The 17,085-nt window shown below is 36.0% G+C and overlaps 1 protein-coding gene across 2 annotated transcripts in view; it reads left to right on the forward strand.

Annotated features, from left to right (window-relative positions):
- Positions 1-17,085, forward strand: part of ABCA12 (ATP binding cassette subfamily A member 12) — a 183,853-nt gene that overhangs the window by 65,752 nt on the left and 101,016 nt on the right. For both annotated transcript variants that reach the window (XM_051848235.2, XM_051848234.2), the window contains exons 4-7: positions 2,494-2,585; positions 4,469-4,566; positions 7,345-7,530; positions 9,375-9,553. In XM_051848235.2, coding sequence (XP_051704195.1) covers positions 2,494-2,585; positions 4,469-4,566; positions 7,345-7,530; positions 9,375-9,553 — 555 coding nt within the window. The remainder of the gene's footprint in view (positions 1-2,493; positions 2,586-4,468; positions 4,567-7,344; positions 7,531-9,374; positions 9,554-17,085) is intronic.

Consider the following 17,085-nt stretch of genomic DNA (forward strand, 5'->3'; position numbering starts at 1 on the left):
ATAAGCATGAGTACCTCCTGATCTGGAAAAAGTACTTTGAGAAAAGGAGGCTCCATGATTCCTTGGCTGGGAACAGTCATTTTTACTGGGGGGCAAGCTCAGTCCTGCTGGACCAGCTACTTGCTGAGAAGGAAATGAGCTTGTTTTCCCTCGGTGACTATAGAATCTTTGCAGGGTTTGTTTTCAGGCTGTTATCTGAACATGGGAAGATGGGTGGTGAAGTGTCTGGTGTGGCAGAGGCTGCTTTTGGTTCTCCATGAGCACATTTCCGTACTTTCCCATTGACCTTCCTGCCTTCTTTTGCTTCCTCATTGTCATTTATTATCCAGTCTGTTTCTTCTTGCTCCTTCATTCCTCATTTTGATCTTTGTCATTCTTCCTTTGGTTTTTGTTCCTGTTCCTAGTCTTAAATTTTTTATGAAGGATGTTTTTCTCTTGATTTTCAAAATGTATTGATATTCAATAGTCTTATAGTTTTTCGACATGAACTTTAAAAAAGTCAGAAAAAGAAAAGTAAACCCAACTTTCTCACACTTTCTAACTTTTTTTTGAGAGAAAAGAGAAGGTTCAGGTCAGTTCTTATTTTTATCTGAGCAGTTTTCCCATCCAAATAGTCAGCATAAGGAATGTAAAAAGATTTAGAGGAATATAGTGATGGTCATGAATAAATCAAATGTACATTAAGAATGCAGAATTTTTGGAGCAACCAGTACATTTTAAGAAGACTACTGGAAAAGCAGTAGAGAATGAAAACAAATATCATCTCTTCTTATTTTTTTATACAAAGACCACACCAAAAAATAAACCAAACAATTTTTTTCCAAATATAAATCATAAAGTACCCTGGAACTAGGATTCAGATCTTGTTTCTAAAATAGATGTCAAATTGAACTACAGTTGTAAGGCAAAATTTCTTGCTTTTTCATTATCTTTTTTCTAGTTATAACTTTAAAGTTTTATTTATTTACTTGTTTGAATGACAGAGTGGCATAGGGCAAGGGAATGAAAGAAAAGGAGATGGAGAATGAAAGAAAAAGAATCTTCAGTTCACTGGTTCTTGCTCCAAATGCCTGCAACAGGCAGGACTAGGTCAGGCTGAAGTCAAGGGTCAGAAGCTTCCTAGCTTCCTCTGGTTCTCCAACATGAGTGGCAGAAACCCCAGTTCTTGGTCCATCACCTGCTGCCTTCAAGGCATGTTAGCAGGAACCTGGATGTGAAGCAGAGACAAGACTAATCACAGGCACTCTATATGGGATACAGGCATCACAAACAGTGGCTTAACCTGCTATGCCAAAACACCTTCCCCTCCATTATCTTTTTATATCTATATGTACCTTGGTAATGCTTTCTTAATTTTATAAATAGCTATACAAAATTCACCAAATTTTGATTATTCTTAAAATCATTCACATCCAGATATTTGGCCTCATTTCATTTTTGAAACATACACATTTATTTTACACACTTACTTTTAGGTACATCCAGTTTCCAAGAAAATAAGATTATATCCATTTTAGTCAACTAAACAATTGAATTTGTGTTTAAAAATTTTTTTATTTATTATTTATCTGAAAGGGAGAAAAAAAAATCTTCCATCCACCAATTCATTCCCCAAATGTCCCCAACAGCCAGGGCTGGGCAGGAAAATGGAACCTGGAGTAGAGCTGGGACTTGAACCCAGATAATCTGATATGAGATGAAGGTGTCATAAGTGGTATCTTAACCATCGTAACCACTGTGCCAAATGCTCACTTCTTGAAAGTGCACTTTTTAAAAAAGAAGATTGCTAAATTGTGGGAAAGTCCAATAATGATTAGTTCGAAAAGCTAGTGTGATCATGTTATGCAGGAATTCCTGGCTCTATAATGATGTTACTACTTTGTTGACACATTCAGTACCATTTGAAAAGTTTTCTAATGTAATTCCTTTTGTACCTGATGCTACCTGAGATGACACCAACTACAGTTCTGGCAAATATTAGATTTTTCAATAAATGTTTGTTCATTTTTCTTCTTCCTTGAATCTGTCTTGCAAGTGTTCAACTTTTAAAATCCTCAAAATTCCATCTATAATTTAACATAAAAAGTTTGTCTTTGAATGTTGACAAAAAAGCATACCTTTATTTCAGTCCCCAAAGTACCCTTGAATGCGCATCTATTTAGAATTCAACTTTTTAAAATAAATAGGCATCATTGATATTTTCTTTATGTAGTTCCAATGTCTTTTGTAAAGTACTTTTCTACAAGATTCATACAAAAATAATTATTTTTAAACCTCATCTTGGCCATGTTCTCTGAATAACATTTACCTTACAGGAAACTCTCTCTATTCGCTGGTATATGGTTAGGTGAGTTCTTCAATGAATATTTTAGAAAGTAGATGAGAAATATGAAAGTTCTCAGAGAGCCCTGGAATCTGCTACACACCACATTGCTTTAACTCACTGAAATGAATGTGGATGAAGTTAAAGAGTTCTTGCTTTTTCTTTTCTAGTGAAACTCTGAGAAAGTCATCCAAGCTGGAGAAGGACAGTAATCTATCACTCCAGAGCACCCCAGTTCCAGAGAGAAGGCACGCATCGCTGGGTAAGCTATTCTCTTCTATAGAGATTAGAATAGGCCCTTCAGAACAGCAAGCAGAGGTGTAATCTTTAAAGGGTTTATTCTTTAAACTTTTCAAACAAAGATGGGATGCTTGGAATATTCCTAGGAGATCTAAATGTTCCTCTTGGCTGCCTGAGTGTGGTAGTACAATTATGCAAAGTTCTTGAGAATAATTGGAAATTAAGTTCCTGCTGAATCACTCGATAGGAGCAAAAGCTGTTTCCCAGAACTGCTTCTGGAAAATTTAATTGTCTATAGTTAGGTGACACTAGGTTGGTAAGAAGGCCCAGTAATAAACATTATTGGAAAAAAAATCTCAAAATTTTGTCCAAAGTTTCCATTTTACAGATGAGGAGCCTAAGTGCTATCTCTGTAGTTGGTGGACCAGAGCTGGTATGAGAATGGCTTCTAGACCTGCACTTTTTCAAGTGATGTTCTCCTGTCTCCTGCAAACTCAGAATCACAGTCTTCAGTGTGACTGTGCACTGGCTTAAAATTTAGGCCAGTAGCCCCCAAACTTTCGTGTGTATAAAATCTTCCCGAGTTGCTTTCTAAAATCATTAGTTCCTGACTATTATATCTAAGTGATTCTCATGTAGAAGATTGTAACAAATGCTGATGAGAAGCCACAAACTGAGAACAGCCCTTGAATCAGCAGTACTGTTTCACATCCTTTGACAAATATTTATTGAATGTCTGACTTCATGCAGCCTCTGTCCTAGGGACCAGGGGTATATTACTGGATGAAACAAAGATTCCCAATGGGATATGATCCATATTTTTCCAGAAAAAGTATCTTTAAAGACCATTAGGTACTTAATACTCAATGATTAAATAACATTCCAGTGCAAGTTGATGGAGCAAGTGGATGGTTTTAGGAGTTAATGTTCTGTTGTGAATGATCTGTGTATGTCTGACTGAGTAAGTGAAAGCATAGTAGAAATAAGGTCACTGTGTTATGGTCCAATAAACTTTGCTTTGCTCACTAGCCACAGATTATGTTTCTCAGCATGACTGGGCATCTCACAAATGTATTGCCTTGGTCCAGAGGAATCAGTTAATAAATTCTTTAGCCCTACAGGCATGAACGGATAGTCCAAAACCTACTGAGGATGGATTACTTGTATCTTTGAATATGAAGGTTTGTTGCTGTGAACCTAACAAAATACTTCTTTCTGCCCAAAATTTACAAAAGTCTTACCATCCATGCTACAGATATGAATGTACCCTTTTGGCTTATTCTCCCAACGTAGAAAACTTTGCCACATGATAAACAGTACTGGATGAGCCACTTTGGAAATTACTTAATTACAGTATACTGTAGTCCAGGCTTAATTGCTTCATCCCATTTATTTGATCTGAAATATCACTCAGAAACCACTTTGGGGAGGAGAGAATTTATGATCCTAAGCAGATTTCAGAGTCCCAGTTGGACAATTAAAAAGAAAGACCATTATCACCAGATGTGCACTGGCAAATCCTTTGAACAGATGTTGGGCATGATGGATCTGTGGAACCAGTGGAGGCACCTCAAATCCTCCAGGCCTGCAAAGAAATGATTCCTTTTATTGGGCAATAATATCGGTGATGAAGTTTAATGACACAAACTGGAATGAAAGCAAATGACATCTAAATGATTGGAAAAAAACAAGAGCAGACCCAAACCCTCACAATTTTATGTGAAATGAAAAACCCATGGAATTTGCCATTTTGTCAGTATGAACATTTCATGTGAGAGGCATCTTGGCTATATCATTGCTATATGATATACATAAGGATGTAGGTGATGTATATGTATGATTTATTATGTGATCCTGTCAATTTCTTTGTATGCACTTAGCACACTGATCTGTTTTCTTTCATAGCCACAAAATTCCCCAGTCCAAGTTCTGATTTGAAAAGTTATGAAACAGATACTTTTAATGGCAGTCAAGTTCTTGCATGGATCCTTGGCTTGGAAAAGGTAACTGTATTCAGTCTGTAATGGAAATATAATAGGAAGTTGTTGAAAAAATAACTTTTATGTTAATACAAGTATGTTCCTAGTTAGAAGAGGTTTGGAGCACCTATTCCATTTAGATTAATATCTCAAACAGATCCTTTTCTTAGGTACTCTTCCATAAACAGCTTAATTTTAAGACATTCTGAATTCTTCAAAATCCTGGATATTTATTTACTTTTCTGTAAAGTCTCTCAATTGAACTTAAGGTTTTAATTTAGTAAGAAATAGGGTGGCATTATATGTGATCTTGTAATTTTTTGAAGCAGGGAAGAAAATAAAAGACCAAATGCAGCTACCACAGTCTTTGAACTTGCTATCTCATGCATGCTAATAATGTTTTTGGTAAAAATAGAACTACACAAAATATCTCCCTTAAGTAGGAAAATCCTTTTCCTTAGCATATTTTAAAGAGCTTACCTACGGATTTCTCTTTATTTCCTAGTGATTATCCAGTTTAAGATTTCCCAGACTGCAAGATAGTAAGCATAATTTCTATCAGAGGTGTGAACTGGCAGCCTGTGAGATATGTGTATGTGTGTGTACACATATACACACTTACACACACACACACACGGGTCTTCTAAGAAATTGGATTTGAATGTTTTTAGGGCAGAACAGGCATTCTTCAGTTAAATAGGGTTCCTACTTCTCCTTATTGTCGTTTATACAGTCATCATACATTTAAGGGTTTTTTTCAAATGTTTTATTAATATAAAGAGAACAGATTTAGTATGTATTTCAGTTCTTTGGTTGCCCCTCATCGATATTTGAATCCTGCTTTATGTGCTCTTTCTTCTCTTTCTCTACCCTCCCCTTGCTCTCCCTGTGTGTCTCTCTCAAACACACACACACTCACATACATCCATGCATGTGCACACACAAGAATTTTAAATAATACATTTAGGTCTCACATATTTGTCAGTTCTTTCATATAAACCATGAAACATGTCTCTGACCTTTATTCACATTCCAATAACTGTAACCATTGCTGCTTAATATTTGCTAGTTATCTTTGATTTAATGCTCTGTACAACTAAGGCATCTCAATAAACTGAGTTATGTGAACAGAGTAACACAAAAAGGATGCCAGTGAAGGCCAATATATTCATCAATGCACCTCTGTCTCTAGTGCTGGCAGGAATGTAAGATTTTCCCACTCAGTACAGTCTACACATTGGAAGTATAATGTATATAATAATTGAGGTCTCTAAAGTCCTGTCCAGCATGGAAAGTCTCCCAGTATGACTAGTTAATTCCATTCTTTTTTTCTGGTTTATTTTTTAAATATTTTATTAAAATACACTATACATACCAAGAAATACATGTAAGTGCACAGAACAATGGATTTTTTTGTCATCTGATCACCCTCTTAAACAACATCCAACATGCCTTCTCCAAGCAGGTGGATATGTAAAGTGATTCCATTCAATCTATGTCTTTCATGTTATTCCCAGAAGACAGCCTTGTATTGGATCAGATAAGTTCTTTAGCATCTAGAACAGCAATATAATTCTGAAAAATACCACTTGATTGTATTGAAATTTCCCTGCTTTCTTTCTCATGTGGAATGACATTTTAGAACTTTGTGAAGCAGCGCAGAGCCACATAACCAGGGGAGATAAGCCAAAAATGAATTTATATATATGGATATATTTTTAGAGTAGTTGGAGCAAAGAAAGGATGTAAAAATTAGGATGACATATTGATACCTATGTCAGCAATCTCTCTGATTCCTCTTTCTTTTTACTACTTTCTGCAACCCTTGTAAGAATGATTCAAGAAATCATTTTGGGACGAGTTTATGTGTTGTGTTAGAAGAGAGATATGGATGAATAACTATAAGACCTAGCACTTATAGTGCATCCCAGATAAGTGCATCCTGTCTTATTCCATTACATTTAGGAGTGGCTGAAAGACATGGTATAGATTGTCTGACATAAACTTAAGGGGAAGATGAAGTTGGTCCTCATTTACAGGGCTGAAGGAATTAATAGGAAGGACCTCTTAAGTATTACAGTTAAATATAATGAACTCTGTAAATACCTAACAACTGAATGATGATGAATATGATGAGTACTAAAGATGAAAATAGTACTGCTTCAATTACAGGTGTCAACTCTGAGATAAATGAGATTAGCATCCATTTTTAAAATGGTTTCCAATAATTGCTTATGTATATAAGCAAATATATATGTATTATATATTTTACATGTGTTTTTCCTTCTCTGTTTAAGACTTAAATGGAACTACTTTGATAATGAAATATAATCCATGATTGTCCACTTCTGGAAATAAATCCCACTGATCCTAATAGTCCTGGATACTCCTTCTTCTAGGACTTTTCTGATGGTCATAGCCAGTTGCACAACAAAGAATCAGGACACCTGACTTTCTGTTGCCCAGTGCTCAGGAAAACTGAAGATTTTCATGCATGAAAATTTTTGTCTGAAAAAATCCTGATGCGTTTAGATTTTCTAGTCAGAGACATAGGAAATGAACTCAAACAAACAAAGCATATGCAAATAATTTAAATCAAAACAACAAGAATTTATCACAAGTAAACATGATGTCTTCAATGTGTCCTGGGAAGCTCAATGTATTTCTTTTTATTAATAGTTGCTATAATATGGCACGTTAAAGCAGTTATCATGAAGATAGGTCAATTTCTTTGAAGACTAAAGTATTTTAACACCTGTATTTACTAACATCATTATCCAACTCTTCTCACATTTGTTTTAGCTGTTAAAGCAAAATTCAACTTCAGAGGACATACGAAAAGAACTGTGTAAGGGCCATCCAGGATACAATGAGGATTATGCCTTCTCTTGGATCACTGTGGGAAAAAATGTTTTTAACAAATTTTGCTTTTCCAACATGACCCTTCTAGAGTCTTCTCTTCAAGAACTAAACAAACAGTTCTCTCAGGTGAGTGTAGAACTCTTAATATGATCAGGGTCTCATAAGCTGTAGAAGAGGTGAACTCTTCCATTCTGGGATCCATAAGAGTGAAAGAGTAAGTCCATGTGCACTGGAAAATGCCAACCGAATAATTGCTCCCCTTTTACATGTTTCTCACATAGACATGTGTGTATGATGCATAATATTAATTAATGTCCACTTATCATTTAAATGTGCAAGACTGAAACCAAACAATTGCATTATGGTTAATGTAGGGAAATCTTTGTAGATGAAATATGTCTTTGCTCCATAGTGAATGAAGACTGATTGCTTTCTCTGAGATCCTTAAGTGAGGTTACTCAGGATGCAATGCAAGTTTAAAAATTACACTATGAGAGCCACATAAGTATCGGAAGTTAGAGTAATGGATAATTTCTTTTTCTTTCTCTGACTTCAAAATTAATTCAAAAGCTGAATTTTATTGAAACAAAATACTCTTTCCTAAACATGTTATACACTCAATTAGAACAAAGAACATTCTTTTATGGAATGTTAGTGGTCATTTGTATATGCTAGTCTTAAATAACAATGGTGAAAACATGATACAAATAACTTGTATTTAATAAAACACCACATACAATGAAAGACCACAAACATATTTAGAATTCTTTTAAAATTTTATAGATGGGAAAAAATGAAACATCTGTTTCTAATATTTCCCCCTTGATTCACTGAATTTTATTTTAAGTAATTATTTTTAAGAACAGAATTCTTAAAATACCCCTCAGGAATTTGGATTTTCCACATGAACTGGATTAAAGACAATGTTATAATAACACCAATGCAATGTAGGGCACTTAAAGTCCCTACTTAAAAAAATTGGCAGTCATGTGGAGTAGAATGTGTGGTCAAAAATACATTCTTGAAAATCACATTCTTAGATGGAAAGTCATTGAACCGAAGCAGACCGAAGCTCATCCATGCTAGAATGGATGAACTTATTAAGAAAATTGCTTTGGTTGGGAGTATAGTGAAGAAAAATGTCTAAAAGTACTAGCTGGATCCTATGATTCAGAGCAAGACCAAAGTCATGGTTTTTGTTTATTTGTTTCTGCATAACAAAGGGTATAATAACTGCATAATTTCCCTTACTAGAAATCTTCATAACTGAAGTTCCTGGCTTTGCAATAGAAATCTGGGATTTGGAAATTTGGAAATATTTTATTGCACTAAGTATGTGTAATTCTAATGAAAATATTTTCATGAATATGTATGAGGAGTCTTACAGCTCATGATAAGTGTGTATTAAAAAAATATGCATGGATGTCAAGTTTTTTTTGGTACCAACTTGTCTTTTAACTCTATTTTCTTGAACTTTTTGAAGTTTATATTTATCATAAATAAATATATCTATACTATTTTTATGTCTGTCAGTTCATTTTATATGTGTTTATGTGTGTTTTAAATATTCTCTATCCAAATAAAATAAGGTATAGTAATAAATATAAGGAAGATATGTCTGTAACTCCTAAACTATGTCCTAAGAAAAAAGAAAAACTTCACTAAAAATTTTTTTTTATTTTACAAAATTAATTTGTTTCCAAAATATTTCATGTAAATATAGCTTTGTTAGCCAAACTATAAATATGCCGATTTTTGGAGCTGTAGGGAAGAAATCTAGTAATTTTTTAGAACATTAGAAAATGGTTACAGTTTTTCCAAGCAAAAGATGGCTTCGAAATGAGTGAAGAAGATCTTTAAGAACTTATGCTTATGGGAAAAGTGAGATTGTTGATGGTTTCAGAGAGTAAGCCGAGTGATTACAAATGCTACAATCTCACTTTGTTCTCTCTGTGGTTTTATTTTGTAAGATATCAAGTGACCCCAACAATCAGAAGCTTGTGTTCCAGGAAATGGCCCGAGTGCTGTCCCTCTTCTCCCAAGTGCAGGAGCAGACAGCTGTGTGGCAGCTCCTCTCTAGTTTTCCAAATGTGTTTCAGAATGAAACATCGCTAAGCAATCTGTTTGATGTTCTTCAAAAGGCAAATGGGTAAGAAATGTAAGAATTAAATGGAACATTATTGTGCACAAGGAAGGCTTTGTTTAAAAATCTACCTGTGAGGTTTACTGTTGTAGATAACTGAAATACAGAGCAAATAGTGTATGAACACTTCATTATAGATTCTAGCAATGAAGCTCAGTATATCTGTTTAGCAGAGGCAACACACACTGTGGTCATCAGTGTTAAGGAAGCATGAGAAAGTAAGGACGAGCAGTAATTCTAACAGTTGTGTCAATAGTTGGTGTTCCAGAGCCTCTGAGAATGAGGACAGCTGGGCCAATGGTAGACTGCAGTTGTGGTGCAGCCGCACAGTCTGAGAGCTTTGTGCATCTAGCATTTTAGCTGCCTAAGAATAAAATATCTCAATGGATTTTGGTTTGTGTCATCCAATAATAAAGCATTCTGCTATCTAAAGTTTTGCACATAGCCATCTCTAGGGGATTGGCCTCTCTCATGTGCAGCCAACTTACAAATGATCTTTCTAAGCCCACATATTGGATTGGCTTTGTTTGGCACAAATGTCACAAAGACTTAAAAAAATTTGCCAGAGAAATTCCTTTAAAGGGTTTACACTCCCAAGCTCAAGCTATTACATTTGCATTTCAGGGCATTACATTCAGTGTCACAAAGCCCATTAGAAATGTAAAGCAGAGTGCAAATGGAATTACTATGTATGAAGGATATTATTACTAGGTGGGGACATATGCTACGAATACATGTGGCTCTCTTGTTAATGAAAGTGTGGAGAAGCAGAGGAATGATTGAAAACAGGCTGTGACTTCTGAAGCTTTTTTAAAAAATATTACTTAAGGCACACAAGTTTCATGTATTTCATATATACACATTTATGAACATAGTGTATTTCCCATCCTACCATCCCGCCCAACCTTCTTCCTCCTCTCTCTCTCCTATTCTTGCTCTTAATCTTTTTCCCCTAGAGAAACTATTTTTTTAACTTTTATTTAATAAATGTAAATTTCCAAAGTACAGTTTATGAATTACAATGGCTTCCCCCCCCATAACTTCCCTCCCACCCACAACCCTCCCATCTCCCACTCCCTCTCCCATTCCATTTGCATCAAGATTTGTTTTCAATTCTCTTTATATACAGAAGATCAGTTTAGCATACATTAAGTAAAGATTTCAACAGTTTGAACCCACACCAAAACACAAAGTGTAAAGTACTGTTTGAGTACTAGCTATAGTGTTAATTCACATTGTACAACACATTAAGGACAGAGATCCTACATGAGGAGTAAGTGCACAGTGATTCTTGTTGTTGACTTAACAAATTGACACTCTTGTTTATGGCATCAGTAATCACCCTAGGCTCTTATCATGAGTTGCCAAGGCTATGGAAGCATTTTGAGTTTGCTGACTCTAATCTTATTTAAACAAGGTCATAGTTAAAGTGGAAGTTCTCTCCTCCCTTCAGAGAAAGGTACCTCCTTCTTTCATGGCCTGTTCTTTCTACTGGGATCTCTCTCGCAGAGATCTTTCATTTAGGTTTTTTTTTTTTTTTTTTTTTTTTTTTTTTTTTTTTTTTTTTTGCTAGAGTGTCTTGGCTTTCCATGCCTAAAATACTCTCATGGGCTCTTCAGCAAGATTCGAATGCCTTAAGGGCTAATTCTGAGGCCAGAGTGCTGTTTAGGGCATCTGCCATTCTAAGAGTCTGCTGTGTATGTTGGATCGTTCTCTCCTTAATTCTATCAGATAGTCTTAGCAGACACTAGTCTTGTTTATGTGATCTTTTTGACTCTTAGACCTATTATTATGATCAATTGTGAACTGAAATTGATCACTTGGACTAGTGAGATGGCAATGGTACATGCCACCTTCATGGGATTGAATCGGAATCCCCTGGCGTGAGAAACTATTTATTGATTCCTTGACAATCAGGACAGGGCTGATCAAGTCATTGCTTCTCATAGTGTCAATTTCACTTTTGCAGGTTTCCTTTTAGATTCTCTGTTACATTGTTTTTTATTTCAATTTTGTTGATTTCTTCTTTAATTTTATTATATCTTTTCTCCTACTAATTTCTGGTTTGGTTTGCTATTGTTTTTCTAGATCCTTGAGATGCACTGAGAGCTCATTTATTTGGTGCCTTTCCAATTTCTTGATGTAGGCACCAATTGCTGTAAGCTTTCCTCCTAACACTAATTTTGCTGTATCCCATAAGTTTTGATATGTTATATTGTCATCTTCATTTGTTTCCATAAATTTTTTTATTTCTCTTTTGATTGACCCACTGTTCATTCAGGAGCATGTTGTTCAGTCTCCATGTGTTTGCATATGTTGTAGAGATTCCTGAGTTGCTGATTTTCAGCACAATGATTACATTGTAGTCTGAAAAGATGCATGGTATGATTTCGATTTCTTTGAATTTGCTGAGACTTATTTTATGGCCTAGCATTTGTTCAATTCTAGATAAGGTTCCATGCAGATGTGAGAAGAATGTATATTCTGCAATTGTAGGATGAAAAGTTTTGCAAATATCTGTTAGATTCATTTGGTCTATAGTATCGATTAACTCTGCTGTTTCCTTGCTGATTTTCTGTATGGTTATTCTGCCCATTGCTGGGGTATCAAAATCCCTCATTGCTATTGTACTGGAGTCTATGTCTCCCTTTACATACCTTTACATTTATTTTAAATAGCCTGGTACCTGGTAATTAGGTACATATACACTTATAATAGTTATCTCTTCCTGTTGAATTGATCCCTTAATCATTACATAATTTCCTTCTTTGTCTCTTTTAACAATTTTTGTGTTAAAGTCTATTTTGTCTGATATTAGGATGGCTACACCAGCCCCCCCCTTTTTTTTTTTTTTTTGGTTTCTGTTGGCATGTAATATCTTTTTCCATCCTTTCACTTTCAGTCTGTTGTGAGATGTGTTTCTTGTAGGTAGCAAATAGATGGGTTTTGTTTATTAATCCATTCAGCCAGTCTGTGCCTTTTAAATGGTTGAGGCCATTTACGTTCAAGTTGACTATTGATAAGTAATGATTTTGAGCTACCATTTTTCCATAAATGTTCCCATTTTTTACTTCAGATTTCCTATGTGCTTTTACTGGGAGATCTCCTTCCTTTACCTTCTTCCACAGTGATGACTATATTTCTGTATTTCTGTGTATAGCACATCCTTAAAGCATCTTTTGCTGTGCTGGATGGGTGGTGACAAATTCTTTCATTTTCTGTTTGTCATGGGAGGTCCTTATTTCACCTTCATTCATAAATGAGAGCTTTGCAGAGTATTCTTATCTGACATTTTTTTTTCTCTTAAGACTTGTCATTCTCTCCTAGCCTGTAGCGTTTCTGATGAGAAGTCTGCTGTGAGTCTAATTGGATATCCTCTGAAAGTAATCTGGTGTTTCTCTCACCCCAGCCACACCCTGAGTCCTCCCACAAAGCCTCAATGTTTTCACAGTCCAAGCACACAAGCCTCCCACAGTCACAAGCACCCAGCCCCCTGTCCTCCCCACCAGACTCAGAAGTCTCTGTTTGACTAGTTGCTGGATGTAGACCCGAGCTGGCACCTGCTCTCTGTCAAAAATGTCCAAAATGGTGCCTTTGTCAGCTTGTTACAGGATGATTTTGCAGAGAGAAAATGTGTCCACCTCTTTGTTTTTTTCCTTTAGTTTGCTGGGTACACTATCCCCCACAGGGTTGGAAGCTAGATTCCCTCTAGGCTCTTCCTGCAGTTTTTTCACCAGTGGCTTAGGCTACTGCAGTCTGGTCTCACCTTGCTCTCCAACGCTGGTGCAGAGGCTCTCAGCTGGTGGGGTCCTACATTGTGCATGACTTCATCCACTGTGTTCCTTCAATTTATGTAGAGTTTCCTCTGTAACTCTTCCCTGAGACTGCATTCTTTCCACTTTTTAAAATTATCTTCTCCTAGAATCTGGAACACATCATGCTGAGTGAAGTAAGCCAGTCCCAAAGGGACAAATACCATATGTTCTCCCTGATCGGTGACAACTGACTGAACACCAAGAGGGAAACCTGTTGGAGTGAGGTGGACACTATGGGAAATGGTGGCTTGATCAGCATAGCCCTGACTGTTAATGAACAACTTAATACATTATCCCTCTTAGTAGTTTTTTTTATCTGTTCTACTTAATATGACTGGTTTAGATCTGTAATTGATGCACAGTTATTCTTAAGTGGTGAAAATTAACTGAAATGTGATCCCTGTTGAACATGGTGGTGGGAATGGGAGAGGGAAGAGATGTATAATTTGGGACATGCTCAGGCTGACTTGCCCCAAGTGGTGGAGTTGGAAGCATACCAGGGGATTCCAATTCAATCCCATCGAGGTGGCATGTACCAATGCCATCTCACTGTTCCAGGTGATCAGTTTCAGTTCACAGTTGGTCATGGTGAAGGGACTGGGAGTCAAAGGGAGCACATAGACAAGTCTAGTACCTGCTAACGCTAACTGATGGAGTAAATAAAGGGGAGAGTGATCCAACATGGGAAGTGAGATACTCAGCAGACTCATAGAATGGCAGATGTCCTAAATAGCATTCTGGCCTCAGAATCAGCCCTAAAGGCATTCGGAGCTGGCTGAAGAGCTCATGAGAGTATTTCAGGCATGGAAAGCCAAGACACTCTGGCAAAAGATCTCTGCGAGTGAGATCCCAGTGGAAAGAACAGGTCATCAAAGAAGGAGGTACCTTTCTCTGAAGGGAGGAGAGAACCTCCACTTTGACTATGACCTTGTCTAAACAAGATAAGAGTCGGAGAACTCAGAGGGCTTCCATAGCCTTGGAAACTCATGACTGGAGCATAGGGAGATTACTGATGCCATAGACAAGAGTGTCAATTGGTAAAGTCAACAACAGGAGTCACTGTGCACTTACTCCTCATGTAGGATCTCTATCCTTAATGTGCTGTACATCGAGATTTAATGCTATAACGAGTACTCAAACAATATATTTCACTTTGTGTTTCTATGGGGGTGCAAACTGTTGAAATCCTTACTTAATGCATACTAAACTGATCTTCTGTAAAAAAAAAAAAAAAAAAAAAAAAAGAAATTATCAATTCCCAACTTGACTCTCACTGGGATTAAACATGACAATAGGTCTGATCTGATTTCATCATCATTTAAAAAAAATCATCTATTATTTTTCACTTTATGTTTCTGTGTGGGAGCAAACTGTTGAAATCCATACTTAATGTATACTAAGCTGATCTTCTGTATATTAAGATAATCGAAAATGAATCTTGATGTGAATGGAAGGGGAGAGGGAGTGGGAAAGGGGAGGGTTGTGGGTGGGAGGGACGGTATGGGGGGGAAGCCATTGTAATCCATAAGTCGTACTTTGGAAAATTATATACATTAAATAAAAGTTAAAAAAAAAAAGTAAAAAAAAAAATTATCTTCTCCTAGACTCAAGCAGCAAGCTCTCTCCATTCTCTGCCGTCTTAATCCTATGCTTGCTCTTAATTTTTACAAAGATTCATTTTTCAGTTTACTTTATACTCATAAGATTAACCCTACTCTAAGTGAAGAATTCCACAAACAGTATGAAAAAAACACTATTCCTCAATAGTAGAGACAAGAGCTGTAAACAGTCAAGGTCAGATTTTTCCTCCTCCCCTCATCTTCCCTCTTCCCACTCTCCCTCTCCCTCCTTCTTCTTCTTCCATTTCTCTTTCTCCTTCTTTATGGTCATAGTAGCTGACAGTATCATTAACAGCCACAATTTCCTCACAGATGACCTTATTCTATCACCAAATAAATGGTCTTACATGCTCATCTTGCACTTTGTTGAACTAGTAAAGACTACAAGTGTACCCTGTAGAAATTTCCTTCTTCTAACAACTTGTTTTGTAAGCATAAGCTATAGATTTACTACATATCAACATCAGATAATGTAATGTTATGATTACAACAGAAATGAATAGAAATGAATGATCTCAGAAGTCTAAAAGGATATATGAAAGAATACATATGAATTTCACCTTTCTTGAGGAAAAGACTTGACTGAGATATAAATAATGAAAGCTCACTCTGCAAAACATTATCTCAGAAAGTAACTTGTTTTCTATAATTTTTATTTTTACATGATAAAGAGCAGAAAAAACATCTGTAAAGTAAAATAGATATATGTTGATTCAAAGTATTTCAAAAAGGATGAGGGCTAGCTATTATTTTTTGTGTTGTTAGAAAAAGAGAAATTAAGTCTGCTGACATTTTATTAGCATATGAAGAACAATAATGCCTATAGTGTTGATGAGGTTGTCAAGGGTTCAGTCTTTGAACATGTCACTTTGGGACAACAGATCAGATGAGGTAGGCATAGGACCACTCTGGGAAAAGGCTGGCCAAGATCTGTAACCTAAGAATGCTTAACTGGTCTCCGTAGTTTACCAGAAACAACCATGGTCTCCATGATTTACCAGAAACAACCTAAACTTCTGATAAGCAGAAGATTCTTGGGCCAGAAGTAAGCGTGTCTGTGTTATCAAATGTTGTGCATACAAGCAAAAATGAAAAAATACCACGCTGCCTCTATAGCTAAATATTGGCAACACAACTGGGGCAGTAAGTTAACAATGCCTGCAGGCTCTGTGCAGAAACGTTCTGCCCTCCTCTTCCTATCCCATTGTGGGCAGAGTGTCTGTGCCAGAGGCAACATGTGCAGTGCATAGAACACACATTTTGAAATGTGACCATAGCACTATTTATTTCTACCTGAGCAACTCTGAGCAAGTTTCTTAACTTCTTTGAACTTTAGTTTTCCCAGCTGTTTTTAAACCAAGTCAGTAAAATTGACTCCATGAAATCATTAGGAAAAAGCATTTTAAAAATATGCATACACATATTTATATATGTTTATATAAACCTACACACACATCTCTATGTACTTGTGAACCTTACATTAAAATAGAGACTACCCATAGGGTTCTCAACATTGAGCTCTCTAAACCACTTTTATTCATATATAGGGGGCTAAAATTAAAATGATCCTAATCTAGATCTTAAAGAGTTAACAATATTATAGAATACCATGGAAGTATACACATGTACTTTATATATTTCTGGAGTAAGCTTTCAGCTTACTAGGATACTTGATAGGGAAAAACTATTAGGCCATTCATATTGCATTTAACTTCACAATAACAAATTGTTAACAAAATCCTTTAGTTCTAGATACTACTCAAGTTAATTAAAACATTGACTCAGTCTTGATTGTTGGTATAAATCACAGTATTTATGAAATTAAGACATGCTTATACAATAACAATATTTCTTTTAAAATGTGCTAATGACTATAAGGGCATAAAAAGTCTTTTCCTAAGTAATTAATTGCTTTTGGGAAATATAGAATGAACTCCAGCATAAGTGAATTTTCTGATTGTCCATGCCCAGTGTAGAGTGCACCATCTGATTTGTAACATAAAAATCATAGGAAGACAGTGCCAATTATTAAGGATATTAACTTTGAGCTACCTCTGGAGTAGAGCCCACAGGCCACTTAGAGGATGGATAGATATCTTTAATT

The sequence above is a fragment of the Oryctolagus cuniculus genome, chromosome 3 (genome assembly GCF_964237555.1).
Source record: "Oryctolagus cuniculus chromosome 3, mOryCun1.1, whole genome shotgun sequence".
Lineage (NCBI taxonomy): Eukaryota > Metazoa > Chordata > Mammalia > Lagomorpha > Leporidae > Oryctolagus > Oryctolagus cuniculus.